Here is a 16,603-nt window from a genome sequence, read left to right on the forward strand (position 1 = left end):
GGGGCTCTTTTCCCTTTGTCACCACGAAGGTGGAAAGTGGAACCGCCGGGTGGAGACCGGCTTGGTTTTTAAATGCCCTTTTCCCTCAGCCTCGGTGTGCAAACAGATCCCCTTCGCAAATATCTTCTGTTTGCCCTTGATCTTTCCTTATCCCCACCCAGTGCTGATCCAGCAAACGTGGAGAGGTCGACCTTATCTCACATGCCTCTCCGCCCGTCGGGAGCGGGAGGGGGGTGGTTTTTCAAAATCAGAATAAAACTCGGAGACCCTGGCCTTCACACGGACTAATCGGTGGAGTTTTAAAATTCGCCGTTGCTTTTGTTATATCGGCCGCCGAGAAGGTGCTTTTCAGACTTGGGGAAAATACACTTTGAGAACGAAGGAGGCACCAGAGAAGCTCGGTTGTTCTATTGTATGTCCTTAGTATATTTACTACATAGGGTAATTTTGGTTCATAATTGTCATTCACTAGGATGAAACTCATGAGTACCTTTAATTTCAGCATCGTGTACTTTGGCAGTTAAAATTCTTTTCCTAACTTCTCAAATGTCAAAATGTTAATGGTAGAGAAGACTTAAACAGAATATATCCTAAATGTAGGAATCACTTCTAATTTGATGAATAACAAAACTTAATGACTACCTTCTAAAAGTGGCATATGTCAGGGGTGGAGGGTGCTAAATACAGGTTCCAGTAAATATTCTTAGGAGAATTGGGTGAAGAAAAAGAATACATATTCTAGAAATATTATTTGTCTTAGAACTCTATTTAGAAACAACAAGTACATAATAGGATCTTTAAAAATATTATGTTAACTCTAAGTCTACATTTTCCCATGAGATTTTGAACTTTAGTAAACAATTTTTGACTGTATGTTCTTTATTTTGTGCTAATTATATTTTTCAGGCTTTCTGCCCTATTAGACATTTTCAAAAGTGAAATTACTCCAGGGGTTTAAAAAAAGGTCATGGGACTTATATTCCATTTATCTTATTTGGACATGTTTGCTTTTGTTTTGTTTTAAGGAACAAGATCACTCAAGGTGAAGGATAATCCACTAATACCAGCACTTTGAATGAAAATCTGTTTCTCTGCCACAAACTGAACACTTTTTTTTTGGTGTGGGAGTTGAAACAAACCTAACTTTGTGGCATAGCAGCTATGCAGCTTGAAATCCAAGTAGCACTAAATTTTATTATTTCATATTTGTACAATAAGCTTCCCAGGAGACGTGTCAACATTTTTGGTGAAGAGCTGGAAAGACTTCTTAAGAAGAAATATGAAGGGCACTGGTATCCTGAAAAGCCATACAAAGGATCAGGGTTTAGATGTATACACGTAGGGGAGAAAGTGGACCCAGTGATTGAGCAAGCATCCAAAGAGAGTGGTTTGGACATTGATGATGTTCGTGGCAATCTGCCACAGGATCTTAGTGTTTGGATCGACCCATTTGAGGTTTCTTACCAAATTGGTGAAAAGGGACCAGTGAAGGTGCTTTATGTGGATGACAATAATGAGAATGGATGTGAGTTGGATAAGGAGATCAAAAACAGCTTTAACCCAGAGGCCCAGGTTTTTATGCCCATAAGTGACCCAGCCTCATCAGTGTCCAGCTCTCCATCGCCTCCCTTTGGTCACTCTGCTGCTGTAAGCCCTACCTTCATGCCCCGGTCCACTCAGCCTTTAACCTTTACCACTGCCACTTTTGCTGCCACCAAGTTCGGTTCTACCAAAATGAAGAATAGTGGCCGTAGCAACAAGGTTGCACGTACTTCTCCGATCAACCTCGGCTTGAATGTGAATGACCTCTTGAAGCAGAAAGCCATCTCTTCCTCAATGCACTCTCTGTATGGGCTGGGCCTGGGGAGCCAGCAGCAGCAACAGCAGCCATCCCAGCCGCCGCCGCCACCACAGCAGCAGCAACAGCAACAGCAACAGCAGAAAACCTCTGCTCTCTCTCCTAATGCCAAGGAATTTATTTTTCCTAATATGCAGGGTCAAGGTAGTAGTACCAGTGGAATGTTCCCAGGTGACAGCCCCCTTAACCTCAGTCCTCTCCAGTACAGTAATGCCTTTGATGTGTTTGCGGCCTATGGAGGCCTCAACGAGAAGTCTTTTGTCGATGGCTTGAATTTTAGCTTAAATAACATGCAGTATTCTAACCAGCAATTCCAGCCTGTTATGGCTAACTAAAAAAAGAAAAATGTACAAGTTAAAAATGCACGGGCCCAAGGGGGATTTTTTTTTTTTACCTCCTTGAGATTTTTTTTTTTTTTTTTTAAGCTTATAGTAAAGATACATTCAAGCTTGGTTACAAAAATAAAACATGCATCATTTTTCATTTGCCAACCAAGCACAAAGTTATTTTATACTGACTGTGTATTTTAAAGTATACTCTCAGATATGGCCTCTTACAGTATTTAAGATATAGCAAGGACATGGCTGATTTTTTTTTTTTATAAAAAATTGGCACTAATAAGTGGGTTTATTGGTCTTTTCTAATTGTATAATTTAATTTAGTACAAAGTTTGTAAAATATCAGAGGATATATATATTGTTTCTACGACATGGTATTGCATTTATATCTTTTTACTACAGTGATCTGTGACAGCAGCAGCTTCATGTTGTATTTTTTTTACTGAAATTGTAAAATATCCATCTTAAAGACATCACCTGTTCTAAGAATTGTGTACAGGATATTCCTTTAGTGGTGGAATTAAAATGTACGAATATTTGCTTTTTCAAAAAAAAAAATGTATTTTCTGTTAAAGGTTTAAAGATTTTTGCTATATATTATGGAAGAAAAATGTAATCGTAAATATTAATTTTGTACCTATATTGTGCAATACTTGAAAAACGGTATAAGAGTATTTTGAGTCAGTGTCTTACATGTTAAGAGGGACTGAAATAGTTTATATTAAGTTTGTATTAAAATTCTTTAAAATTAAAGATGCCCTGTTGTGGTCTTTGTTTTAAAGTGTTTTCTAAAGATCTACCTCGGGAGTTAAGATATTGTGCATGCTGGAGAAAGGTCTGAGTCATTGAATCACAAAGGAATAGTGGAAAGCAGGTACTCTGCTAGTGCACCAAATGGTGGTTTGCCACATAAAAACGTGTCCTGTCAGATCTGTGTGGACTGACCAGTGCTTGGGACACCTTTATTTAAAAAAATTTTTTCTGGCCAGGCACAGTGGCTCTCACCTATAATCCCAGCACTTTGAGAGGCAGAGATGGGAGGATTGCTTGAACCCAAGAGTTCGAGACCAGCCTGGGTGGCGTAGCGAGACCTTGTCTCTATAAAAAAAAAATTTTAAATTAGCTGGGGTGTGGTAGCGTGCCTGTAATTCCAGCTACTCGGGATGCTGAGGTGGGAGGATCACCTGAGCCCAGGAAGTTGAGGCTGCTGTGACCACTGTGATCATGACTCTGCACTCCAGCTTGGGAGATAGGGTGAGACCCCCGATTCAAAAATAAAAATAAAAATTTTTGTAGAGACCATGTCTCCCTATGTTGTTTAGGCTGTTCTCAAACTCCCGGCCTCCCAAAGTGCTGGGATTACCAGCATGAGGCACTGCACCTGGTTGACAACTTTATATTTTAAACAATCACCAGCGGTCCACCTTCGTCTTCCCATGATGGGGGTGGTATGTTAAGAATAGTCAATGCTATAGCAAGTTTTAAAATGTGGTGTCATGCTGACACCTAGGAAAGAGTCAGGTGATAAGATGAAATTCACTCGTAATCTGAGAGGATTTATTTGCAACTTATAAGGAGAGAGCACTGGATCAGTTTTCTCTTTTGCTCAGGAAACTTGATTGGTCAAAGCAGCTGACCTTACCTTTGAAAAGATTTAGAGCCGTTTACTACTCCTTAAAGTTTAGTCATTGTATGTAGCTAGAGAACTTGTTAAAATCTATTCAGAGTTGCTAACTGTTAGTATGTTTTCATTTTCCCAACAAAAGTTTACATATTTTTTGCAAATGAGTATCCAGCTTGCTGGTTTTGGTGTGTTTAAAGATTAGTTATTGATAGTGTGTCAAAATGGAGTGGTTTGGTGAGGATGGAGTTTTTAAAAACTAAGAAGTTGGAAGGGAGATCATAAAAATAAAATGATGAGTCTCTTCACTGTTGAAATGTCCATTGATAGTGTTGACATAGTATGGTGAGAAAGTTGTCTTGAACTGGAAGAAAATAACTTTCTCTGTTCTTTTATATTAAGAAACCAGCTCTGGGTTACCAGTGAAGTAAATCTGGTCTCAAATGAGTTTTTGGACACCAGTCTACAAAAGCCTTTTGTCATTTACCCATGCAGTTTAGAGCAATAAAAAGTTGTAAGGAAACCAGCACTGGAAATAACAGAGCTAAGCTGTTCTTCAGCTCCATGGTGAGGCCTTTGTCCTTCCGTGGACAGAATGAGGCTATGAAGAAGCATTGGAATACTGAGAGACTGGCAGAGATCTGGTCTGCCATCACTTACCAATTATGTGCCTCTGTGATCACAAACTTTGAATAGCTTTAAGAGAACAATCAGGCTAATGGTTTTAAGCACTAGTTTCTGCTAGAGACTTTACGGTAAAGTTAGCATGGGCTTGGAAGAAAACTGCCTACTTGTAAATGAGGAAAGGCTCAAGTTCATGCACTTTTTTTGAACATCAGAATGAGGCAGCTGGGCAGTGCATAAGTAGTAGGCTTTGTAGCAGGCTGGAACATGAATATATATATTCAGATTGTAAATACTGAGCTTAATGTATATGACTATCTGCTTCTGATCTTAGGGATATACCTAGATGTATTGACAAGAATTTTAGGGAAATTTCATATCGGTACATAGTTTGGCACTTGAGAATGATTAACTCAAAATTGTATTTTGAGTGGTTTCATGAAAACTTCGTTTGATTTGAACTTAGTGTCCTTGGGGACTTCATATTTTTTTAAAAGACGAACAAAAGGCCTGTTTTTATGCCCTTTTTGCTTATTAGGAATGGAATTTTTTTTTTTTTTTTTTTTTAAAGCCAGGATCTCACTGTTGCCCAAGCAGAGTGCAGTGGCAGGATCACGGAGCTACTCAGCCTCAACCTCTTCAACCTGGGCTCAAGCAATCCTCCCTCCTCAGCATCCTAAGTAGCTGGGACCATAGGTGTGAGCCACCACACCTGGCCAGGAATGAAAAATTTTTAAAAGGTGCTTTTGTCTAGCACTTCTTAGAAAAGCTTACATGCTAGTCCCAAATTCTGTTCTCCCCACGGTGCCATCTTACTTTTGGCCCTCTGTGGTGACAGTTTAATGAATTCACTATCTTCATAGGTCGTTCCCATTTTTTTGACTCCTTTAACAATATAACTGAATACCCTATCCATATAGGGTATCCATAACTGAATATCCTATTCTAGTGGCTGAAAGGCTGCCTTACAGATTTGACAAAGCTCATGAATGAGTACAATGATATTAAAACATAGCTTTCTGAGTTTAGTATATCCCTTTACTACCCTGCCTTCTTTTTTTCTAAAATCTGGTACATTATGAAATCTGAATAGCTTTCACCTGTAATAGATAGCCAATGTAGGCCTCCTTAAAAATAATAACAATCTTCATTTACTGTAATTAGATAGCTTTTGAAGGTGAAACTGAAGGTGCTCTCAAGTTCAAAACGTTTTTCTAATATGTGTTAGTATAATTTAATTCCTATATAGATGTCTTAGGTACTGGCATTTTGACTGGGAGATTGAATGTAACAAACCTTACATTATTTAAAAACAAGTCTCTGTAACATCTAAAGAAAATAAAATAGGTCTCTTTGGACATACTTAAACGAATAAAGTAAAATGCAGATTGGAGACTGGAGACCTTCCTCAATACCTTTCCTTACACAAACAGAAAATGGCTTAGATACATCAGACTTATACCCCTGCTCGCTGGGAATGCATGCTTTTGTCAGGACTGGATAACGATTCTAGTGTGAGCACAGATAAGAGGAAAACAGCTCTCTTAGGAGACAAGTGTGTAAAATGGTCATTTCTGAATAAAATCCATTACATTGTTTAGTATGCCAGTCAATTGATGCTTAATCAGTTTGGCCCCAAAGGTCACTTGAGATCAGAGCTCTTATAGTTTTTGAGGTGTATTAGCAAAATGATACCTTCTTGTTAAAAGATCTAGAATCAATGATCTGTGTGCCAACAACTGGAACATTAGTACAGTTGTGTGTGTTGAAACCGTTTTTTATTTTTTAACTTTTAAATCCTTCAGTTAATAAATACTCGGCACTTTCTGTACCAAGTACAGTTTTAACCCAGTTGATAGGCTGGTGGAGGAGGGGGATGGGACTGAGGCACACAAAACTTACCTGAGACCCCATGGCCAGTAAGCGGCATACTAGGGATTCGTTAGATCTCACGTTAGTTGCTATTCTGATTTGAAGTCAGGGGAATAGAACCATTCTTGGTGTATTAGCCACAAGATTTGTAGAATCTCAACACAAGCGTTAATGAGATGGGTCTAGTGGAAGGCTGTTAACCATGCTCAGAAGTCATGATGATGCTTTGAGAGAGATATTTCATAGTTCCATTTGCCACAGCTGTAACAGTATCGTTGCTACCCTTTATTGTTGCTAACCATAGCTACCTGGAAATGTTCTTAGAAATCATTAAGTTATATCAATGATCTAGTTTTGTTGGTTTTCTTAATTCAATCGTGTCATTTACTTCTCTTTTTAGAGCCGCTGGATGATTCCCTGACATAAAGGCAATAGGTTTGGTGTTCCCATTACTTCTAAGTAAAACTGCAACCAGTGAGCCCCTGTGGCCAGTTTCACACACATTTCTTGCTGTGCTTATTGATAAACACTCTAAAAGAAAAGCCAAGTGACTTACCAAAGTAGTCTTCATGTTTCTAGTTTCTATGATTTGTTTTTAAGTTACTTTGAAAAGCTATCTTAGGGCAAACCTTAAGGATTTCTGTATGTAGAGATACTGTGATAAATGGTCTTTTTTTTTTTTTGCTTTTATTGTAAAAACTTAAGGAAACCAAATGACTTCTCATTTCAAACTTGTTCTGAAGAACTTTCTTGAAAAAAGTCAAAATATATTTTAGTTTAAGATAAAAAGTGGACTAGGCCTGGTGACTCATGCCTATAATCCCAGCACTTTGCAAAGCTAAGCTTAGCAGAAGGATTGCCTGAACCCAGGAGGTCAAGGCTGCAGTAAGCCATGATCATGCCATTGCACTCCAACCTAAGTGACAGTGAAACTCCGTCTCAAAGAAATAAAAATTAAATTAAAAGTGGTCACATTGGCTGGGAATAGTGGCTCATGCCTATAATCGCAGCATTCTGGGAGGTTGAGGCAAGAGGATCGCTTGAGCCCAGGAGTTCAAGACCAGCCTGGGCAACATAGTGAGACCTTGTCTCTACAAAAAATAAAAAAAATTAGCTGGGCACAGTGGCATGCACCTGTGATCCCTCTCCTCAGGAGTCTGAGGTTGAAGGATCGCCTGAGCCTAGGAGGTCGAGGCTACAATGAACCTTGATGGTGCCACTGTACTCCAGCCTAGGCAGCAGAGTGAGATTCCAACTCAAAAAAAAAGTCACATTTTTGAAGCATAAGCTATTTCACATGAGCTTACATACCCTTTATTGTTGCTATTAGTTTTGAGCATGTTTAAACTGCACAGTAAACAGAAAAGCCCATTTTAAAAATGGCTCAGGAGAATTTCTGTAGTTTCTTTGTGGATTAAATCCTGTTATACTAAGTTGCCTACTATTTAGATTTTTGGGTTAGTTGGAATTTGATTGGACCAAATAGTGCTGAACCCTTAGATGGGCTTTTGGTGGTTTAGATTGGGCTAAAAGTCTTATTAATGGAATTTGATTTGTAAGTAGTAAAAACTCTATTGACCATTTCTCAATATTTGAGTTTTAAGATTTTGTATCTCAGAAGACTTGCTTTACATATACAGTCTGTTAATGAGAACTTTAAGATCATCTCACAATTAGGCAAACCTTAGAAGAAAACAGTTGATCAAGAGGCAGTTCATATCTGGAGGCTCATTGAAATTATGGGTCTATTTCCTTGCTTAATCATATTAAGTCATTTGACTCAGATGGCTCCACTTAGTTATCTGAAAAAAATGGGACAGTGATTCCAGTATACTTCCTTGAGGACCTATGAAAACAAATCACTCTGCTATTAAGAGTTGTCAATGGGCTAATAAAATGTGTGTTCATAGGAGCTTACAGTCTTTAGAAACCTTGAAGTCGTGCAACCCCTTTGGGTCCCCTCCTGCTCTGGAAGCTCTTCTATCCTCTCAATAAATCCTGCTTTAAAAAAAAATAGAAAGAAAGAAACATTGAAATCCAAAATTCTAGCCATGCTTGCCGCCCTTTGAAACTACAAAAGTGAATGAAGACCATAACTGTCGTCTTATATCAACATTTTGTTGTCTGGTCAGTTATGTGCATCAACAGAGAATAAAATTTCTACAATCATCCTAAAAGCGCCTCTATTCATGTTTCAGTAATAAATACTACTGAGTTTGTGTTTCTAGTTTTGAGGCACCGAAGGAAACCAACGTTTCAGCATTCTTTTTCATACAATCGGCGAGTTGATTTAAACCCAGTATACCAGTTGACATTCCTTTTGGGAGCAGCCAAAAATGCTTGCTAAATTAAAGCATCCATGCTGTTACGAAAAACACTGAAGTAGTTCTTATTTAAACAATCATTGGCTCAGGAATAGTCGTCAAAATGCAGCTCTGCTGGTGGATATGTCATATGGATAATGGTGCAAGCTTTATTTTAGTGCAGGTAGAAAAGAAGAGGAGGTTTGCTTTACAGAAGGGAAAAACATTGAGGACTTGGAAGGAAAAACACATTCCATCTGGCATTATAAGTACTTACTTCACTGATAAAATATGACCAGTGTGCAGAACAGAGAACAGGTGTAAAATATTTTTAGACAAACCTTGGCATATACTGCAGGTCGTATCCCTTCTGCCTATACTCTCCTCAAGTGTTTCAAAAATAATTGTGGAAAAATCACATCAACAAAGTGAGCTAAACATTGCTTTTATGGCTTTTTTTTTTTTACACTGAATGTTAAAGTCAAACATAAACTTCCTTCCCAGCCATCAGGTTGCAGCTATTTTTAAACACTGGTTCTCCACACTCCCCTCTCTAGCTCTTGAGGTCTCTTTTTCTCTTCCTTCCTTAGTGCTGTCGAAAGATCTGGAAAAATATAGCACCATAGACTCTTTTGGAGGGTGAAGGCTGGGTGGTGTGTCCCACTCAAACCAGATTCTGACTTTAAATGATTTTATACTCCCTTTAAGCCGGAGACAGAGAGTGACGAGAATGGACATGGCCTCTGATTAATCTGGTTTCTAGCAACTGAGTCTAAATGGACAATTCTGGCTGCTGATAGAAGAGAATACTGTCAGTATCAAGTCAGCGTGACTTAGGAACCATAGCCAGGCTTGGTGGCACGCGCCCGTAGTTCCCAGCTCCTCGGAAGGCTGAGGCAGAAGGATCGGGAAGATCAAGGCTGCAGTGAGTCGTGATTGTGCCACTGCACTCCTGCCTGGGCAACAGAGTGAGACGCCAACTCAAAAATAAATAAACAATAAACAATAATTTTTTTTTTCGAGTTGGGATCTCACTCTGTCGCCCAGGCTAGAGTGCAGTGGCACGCTCACCGCCACCCCAGCGTCAACCTGCTGGGCTCAGTTGATCCTTCCACCTCAGCCTTCCCAGTAGCTGGAACTACAGGCACGCCCTACCGCATCCCGCTAATTTTTTTTTATTTACTGTAGAAATGAGATCTCGCCAAGTTGCCCAGGCCGTTCTCAAACTCAGGCCATCCTCTCCCCTCAGCTTCCCAAAGTGCTGGGATTACAGACTGAGCCACCGAGCCTGGATATTTTTTTTTTTGAGTTGGAGTCTCACTCTTGTCACCCAGGCTGGAGTGCAGTGGCATGCTCATGGCCACCGCAGCCTCAATCACTTAAGATCCTTCCACCTCAGGCTTCCACGTAGCTGGAACTACAGATGCCTGCCACCATGCCCAGCTAGTTTTTGTAATTTATTGTAGAGACGAGGTCTCACCAAGTTGCCCAGGCTGGTCTCGAGCCCCTGGACTCAGGCAGTCCTCTTGCCTCGGCCTCCCAAAGTGCTGGGATTGCAGGCTGAGCCACCACGCCCGGCCAACAATACGTTTTTTTTAAAAAGTGGAATCATAGAACCCTGCAAATACTGTCTATTTTAGTGTAGGGTCTCAGTACCTTGTGACATGGGTTCAGAAGTGCCTAGGCATAGTCCCTTGTGTTTTCCATCCTTTCAGATGGCATTTCCTCACTGCCCTACTGCAACTTATCAATTCATTTCTAGAAAGGATGAAGTTTGGATTCTGTTGTTTTGTAACAAGCAAGCGATGCTATTCTTTTTTCACTCTGATTATCCAGATCTGCCTTCTGCCCTCGGAGCTCTGTTCCCCAAAAGAACGTCCCTTGTTTTGTAAACTAGGCGGCATTCTAAAGTTCTGGGGAGTCCTGGCACCTTACTTTCATCTACCTCCTTTCTTTTTCCAGGAATCATGGTGGGGATCTCTAAACTGTTTCAATATAATGCTTAAGGTAGGTGCGATCCCTGAGCAGTCTTTCTAGAAAATAAGGTGTCACCAGACGCTCTTTAACTAAAGATTTGAAGAACAACCCAGTTTTCACACAGTTATAAAGGATTTTACCTGGGGAAACTGATCTTTCTGAATCTTGCAAAAGACTGGAATAAAGTAAAGAAGCTTTCCTGCTTTTTTTAACTTAGGAAGAAATGTTTTTTGAAAGAAGAGTCTTGTTTATTTTCTGAGCCATTGAAGTTCAAAGAACTTTGTGGGTTCTGTGTAAAAGAAATAGAGAAGGCTAGGCATGGTGGCTCACACCTATAATCCCAGCACTTTGGGAGGCTAAAGCAGGAGGATCACTTGAGCCTAGGAGTTCTAGATCAGCCTGGGCAGCATAGCGAGACCTTGTCTCTACAAAATATCAAAAAAATTAGCCAGGCATGGTGGTGCGTACCTGTAGTCCCAGCTCCTTGGGAGGCTGAAGCAGAAAGATCGCCTGCACCCAGGAGATGGAGGCTGCCGTGAGCCCTGATTGTACTGCTGCACTCCAGCCTGGGCCACAGAGTGAACCCCGACTCAAAAAAAAAAAGGAATAGAGAGATGGGAAGTAAGACCTATCTTCCCAGGAGCATATGCCAAAGGAGAAGTGTCTATGGAGTGTAGGGGTGGGGTGCATGTCCTGGACATACCTTCCCTTCGGGGTCTGGGAAAGGCAGAAGGAGCAGCAAAGGAGCCAGGCTCTGCTTACACCGACCTGGGACCTGCCCTGGCATTCGGTTTCCCTTGATGGAGGCTTTGCAGAAGTTCTGAGATCCAGGACAAACACCCCTTGTCCAGGCAGGTCACCATTACCTAACAACTATGTGTTTTCTTCCTGATTTTGAGGGGGTGGGGAGCACTGTCTATCTGCAGGATGCCAGTTTTGACACTCTCCCAAAGTCTCAGGGAATCCAGAGGGAATGTCCAGCCCCAGAAGCTCAGTAATAATAACAGGCATCACTGACCACTGACATAGCATTTACTGTGTGCCAGTTAGTGCCCCATTCGAACACCCCCCCAACTTCATAACAGCCCTCTGAAGGTTATGCGGTGTCCTGCATTTACAGATAAGAAGATGGAGGTGGAGAGCTTGTGACAGTCCTCGCCAGTACAGTTGGAATATGAACTGTGGGATCTGTTAACCATCACACTAGACCACTCCTTTGGTTGACCTCAGTAGGTAGACTTTATGAAAAAGCCACACTTGATTACTTAGGAGACGTCCTCTGACATGTACTTTGTGTCAAGTTTTCCTCTCTTGCACATCCAGTTTGGTCCTGTAAGTGGTTGTTTGCTCAGCAATCTCCCCAAATTCTCTCTCTCTCTCTTTTTCTTTTTAGAGCATCAGGGCCTCACTCTTGCCCAGGCTGGAGTGCAATGGTGTGATCATAGCTCACTGCAGCAACCTGGAACTCCTGGGCCCAAGCCATCCTCCTACCTCAACCTCCTGAGTTGCTGGAACTATAGGCTTGCGCCACTGTGCCTGGATAATTTTTTATTTTTTTGTAGAGATAAGGTCTCCTTTTGTTGCCCAGGTTGGTCTCAAGTGCCTGGCCTTGAAGATCCTTGCACCTTGGCCTCTCAGTGCTAGGATTCCAGGTCAGGCCCCAAATTTGTTTTAATATCAGCCTTTGCAAAGCACAATTAGGAAAGGGAAATCTGTTGAAAAACACAATGGGATAAGAGATAAGAGACTGAAGGATATGTGCTGGGTTTGCTTATTTATTTGTTTATTTATTTATTTTTGAGTCAGGGTCTCACTCTATCACCTAGGGTAGAGTGCAGTGGTATACTCACAGCCACCACAGCCTCAACCTGCTGGGCTCGGTCAATCCTTCCTCCTCAGCCTTCCAAGTACATGGAACCACAGGTGAGCACCACTACACCTGGCTAATTTTTTGATTTCTTGTAGAAATGAGGTCTCGCCATGTTGCCCAGGCTGGCCTCGAACTCCTGGCTGGATTCAGGCAATCCTCTCGCCTTGGCCTCCCAAAGTGCTGAGATTATAGGCGTGAGCCACTGCACCCGGCTAGTTTTACTTATTTATATCACTGCTGCTCTCTGGATGATCAGATTCTTCAAGAATAAACTAGAGGTGTGTTACATACTGACGTCTTTGGTTCTGAACCTTGCTACTACTTGTGAGAGCAAAGCAGCTGCCCTGGGCTCAGATTCCACCTTGTCCCTAAATTCTCTCTCAAACAAGGTGAGACATGATTTAAAACATCTCCTGTGGGTCAGGCGCGGTTGTTCAAACCTGTAATCCCAGCACTTTGGGAGGCCGAGATGAGAGGATTGCCTGAGCCCGGGGGTTCAAGACCAGCTTGGGCAACTTGGCGAGACCTTGTCTCTACAATAAATAAAAAAGTTAGCCAGGTGTGGTAGCATGTGCCTGTAGTGCCAGCTATTTGGAAGGTTGAGGCAGAAGGATTTCCTGAGCCCAGCAGATCAAGGCTCCGGTGGCCGTGAGTAGCGTGCCACTGCCCTCCAGACTGGGTGACAGTGAGACTCCGACCGAAAAAACTAAAAATAAAATAGCCCCTGTGTTCCTGTGCTCAACACATTCATTGGGCATCTGCTGGGTTAAGAACTGGTGGACATCTCTGGAACCTCTAAGGGAGCTAGCCAAGGTTAACACACAACCCAAACAGTCATGACACACAGGAAGATGCAGAAGCATGAACAAGACGAGGGAGAGACCATGCCTACCCGATGGATTCCGGATCTGGGAGGAGTTGGCAAGCCATGAAGAATGAGTAAAACATTCACTGGCAGGAACGGGCCTGGGCGCCCTCAAATTCCCCACTCCAAAGTAGGAGCAGCCAGTTGAGAGGAAAAGCTTGGTCCTGGCGTTCTTTGTTTTTGTTTCCCTCCATTTGATGTGTCCACAGTGGGCAGAATGTGTGCTGCTAACCCTTGGGGAGAACAGGCAGAGGGGATCAGAAATAGAAGGTCTCCTGGGAGGAACTGCCTTTGAATTTGGACATTAATTTTTTTTTTCATGGTTCCAAGCTTTGCACAGAAACACGAAGGAGAGATGGTTTAGACGGGGGTGAGATGAGGAGGACAGGTAAGAAGTCCAAGAAATGGTGGTCAAAAGGGAGGGGCATTGGCTGTGTTAGAGCAATGGCTCTAATTCCTACCTTTCTGTTTATTCATTATTATTTGTTCTGGGGGTTCGCTCTGTTGCTCAGGCTGGAGTGTAGTGGTATGATCACAGCTCCCCACAGCCTTCAACTTCTGGGCTCAGGAGATCCGTCCACCTTAGCCTCCTGAGTAGCTGGGACTACTGGTGTGCACCACCAAGCCTGGATAATTTTCTTGATTTGTTGTAGAGACAAGGTCTTGCTATGCTGCCCAGGCTGGTCACAAACTTCTGGGCTAAAGTGAGCCTCTTGCCTCAGCCTCCCAAAATGCTGGGATGACAGGCATGAGCTACCATACCCCGCCTCTAAGTCCGACCTTTGAAGAAAGATATTCAGTTGATCGCATATCCTAGAAACCTCCTCAGGCTAGAAGCTCCCTCTAGGGGTCATCTCATTGGTTTTCCTACCTTAAGCGATAGAACCTCTTGATTTTGTGAAGTTAGGGGTCACAGCAGGTACCACTCTTCTAGAAGCTGGTGTTGGTGGGAAGCGTACTTACTGCACAAACTCAGACACCCCCAGGCCACTCCCACCTGCCAGCTCCCTCACCATACCCTACCCCTGGCCAAGTCAACACATCTTTGCAGGCTCAGCTATTCTGTTTTCCAATTTGGCTTTTTGGATGCTTGCAATATCTCTGAGCATAAATCAAAGAAGGAGGGTCTGGAGGAAAAGTTTGTAAAAATCTCAGTCAGAAATTAACAGCCCCAGATAACTTTTTCCCTGGGTCATTTCCCCGGGCAGTGCCCGTCCCCAGGCTCTCCTAAGTTTCCTTTGTGGCTGAGTTCTGTCATCCACTGAAAATACCACCACAAGCTGGCCAAGCTCCTTCATGTGACCTGGACTGTGGAGAGAGCACCGCTGCTCCACACAAAACAAAGACCCTGCTTAGGTTCAGAAAACACCGGAGTCTGGGCCACGTCTCACACCAACCTCACTAGCAGGGACACACAGGTTTAGGCCCCGCAATCTTCCCTCCGGTAACTGCTTAGAGCTAAGTCAGAACACTCTCGAGTGGTGTAGGGGGCTTTACAACATCACTCCCAGTGATCCTGTACGAGAAGGAATACGTGCTTTGGGGTCAGACCTTGAATCGAATCCCAGACCCACCCTCAAATAGCTGTACCCTATGAGTCAAAACTACTTAGCCTCAGCTTTCCTGTCTGTAAAAGAGAGTTGAAAACTCAACTTATTAGTGTTGGTGTGATGATAACGGAAGACATAAAACACGAAGCAGAATCCACTTCCCCACGTAGAATAACTTGAACTCTGTCTACTCTTCACGGAGAAAGTCCTGGGATCCCTCCCTCTCCCTTATGGCTCAGCCTCCAGAGCATATGCTCAGCCACTTAGGGGAGGTCAGCCGGCCTTAAATATGCCTTTTCATGAGGCTCCTAGGAGGTGAAGCTTCCCAGGGAGAAGGGAGAAAGCCAAAGAAGAGAAAACCATGCTTGACTGTTCCTGAAGCTCCATGGAAGATATTATTCATGTAATTAAGTATATGGGCTTTGAAATCACATAGACACACATGGGTTTGCTTCACTGATGGCCAGAGCTCTTGGGCAGGTTATTCCATCTCTCGGCCTCAGTTTCATTACCTCTGAAATGGGCAGAATATTAAGTGGAGGTAAATAATATCTACATCATCACAGGGTTGTAAATATTTAATGAGACGATGCATGTTGAGCAACATATTAAGCGCTGTTAGCTATTAGTAATGGACGTGATTAACCCTGCCAACAGGGCATCTCATTGGTAAAGGGCACCCACCTTCCTCGAGGCCTGGGGCAGGGATGGGTTGCCATTCATGTAAGTCTCACTAAAGCTGCGTTCTGCCCATCCGTGAGCACCAGCCTCTCCTCTTGTTAGGGTCGTAGGGTGAGATTGTTGGTTGTAATGGTCGAGTCAGTGATGGATTGCACAAGGGCCCTAAAGCTGTTTCCCTTTCCTCTGTGGCCCCCTGTGGGACATCGAGATGGGGAGTGGCTTGAAGCGGGGAACAGAGACTGGAGGAAGATTCTTAGGACCTCTGGGGAGGAGTCCCAGATGTTCCCCGCCTCTACCCAAATTCCTGCAGATTATCTCTGCTTCCTGGGCAACCAGCCACACCACCAGAGAGTGTGTGGGTATCCCTCTCTCTCCCCTATTTCTTCTCCCTCCCTCCCTCTCTGTCTTCCCCTCTCTTCTCCAGCGACCCTCATCCTGGACTTGTTCCTTGTCAGCAAAAGAGGCTGCATTTGCTCTTCAAGTCTGGCTGCAAGGATAGCGGCCTGTGCCCTCTTCTGGTTCTTGTTCCAGCCATGGGCCATGGGCAGCAACACACAGTGGCAGTTACTCCATCCAACTGAAGCAACTCAGGCCAAGACCAACTACTCCTGGTGGGGCACTATGGCTATTATTATTCCATTTTATTTGTTTGTTTGTTTGAGTCAGAATCTCACTCTGTCACCCAGGCTGGAGTGCAGTGGCACGATCACAACTCGCTGCAGCCTCAACCTCCTGGACTCAGGGGATCCTTCTGCCTCAGCCTCCCCCATAGCTGAGACTACACAGGCAGGCGCTGCCATACCTGGCTAAATTTTTAAAAACTTTTTTTGTAGAGACAAGGTCTTGCGATGCTGCCCAGGCTTATTTTTTTATTTTTATTTTTTTAATTTTTTTGAGTCGGAGTCTCACTCTGTCGCCCAGACTGGAGTTCAGTGGCCGCTCCCGGCCACCGCAGCCTCGGCCTGCTGGGCTCCGGCGATCCTTCCGCCTCAGCCTTCCGAGTAGCTGGAACTACAGGCGTGCGCTACCACGCCGGCTGATTTT

At 43.1% G+C, this 16,603-nt stretch overlaps 1 protein-coding gene across 1 annotated transcript; it reads left to right on the forward strand.

Annotated features, from left to right (window-relative positions):
- The first annotated feature begins 1,031 nt into the window (after positions 1-1,031).
- TOB1 (transducer of ERBB2, 1) lies at positions 1,032-2,949 on the forward strand. The gene is made up of 2 exons (XM_021713793.1): positions 1,032-2,333; positions 2,377-2,949. Exon 1 carries the CDS (start codon positions 1,162-1,164, stop codon positions 2,191-2,193), a length of 1,032 nt encoding a protein of 343 aa, XP_021569468.1. The 5' UTR covers positions 1,032-1,161; the 3' UTR covers positions 2,194-2,333; positions 2,377-2,949.
- The last annotated feature ends 13,654 nt before the right edge of the window (positions 2,950-16,603 follow it).

This window comes from Carlito syrichta, unplaced genomic scaffold, assembly GCF_000164805.1.
Source record: "Carlito syrichta isolate Samal-C Ts95f unplaced genomic scaffold, Tarsius_syrichta-2.0.1 Scaffold304743, whole genome shotgun sequence".
Classification (NCBI taxonomy): domain Eukaryota; kingdom Metazoa; phylum Chordata; class Mammalia; order Primates; family Tarsiidae; genus Carlito; species Carlito syrichta.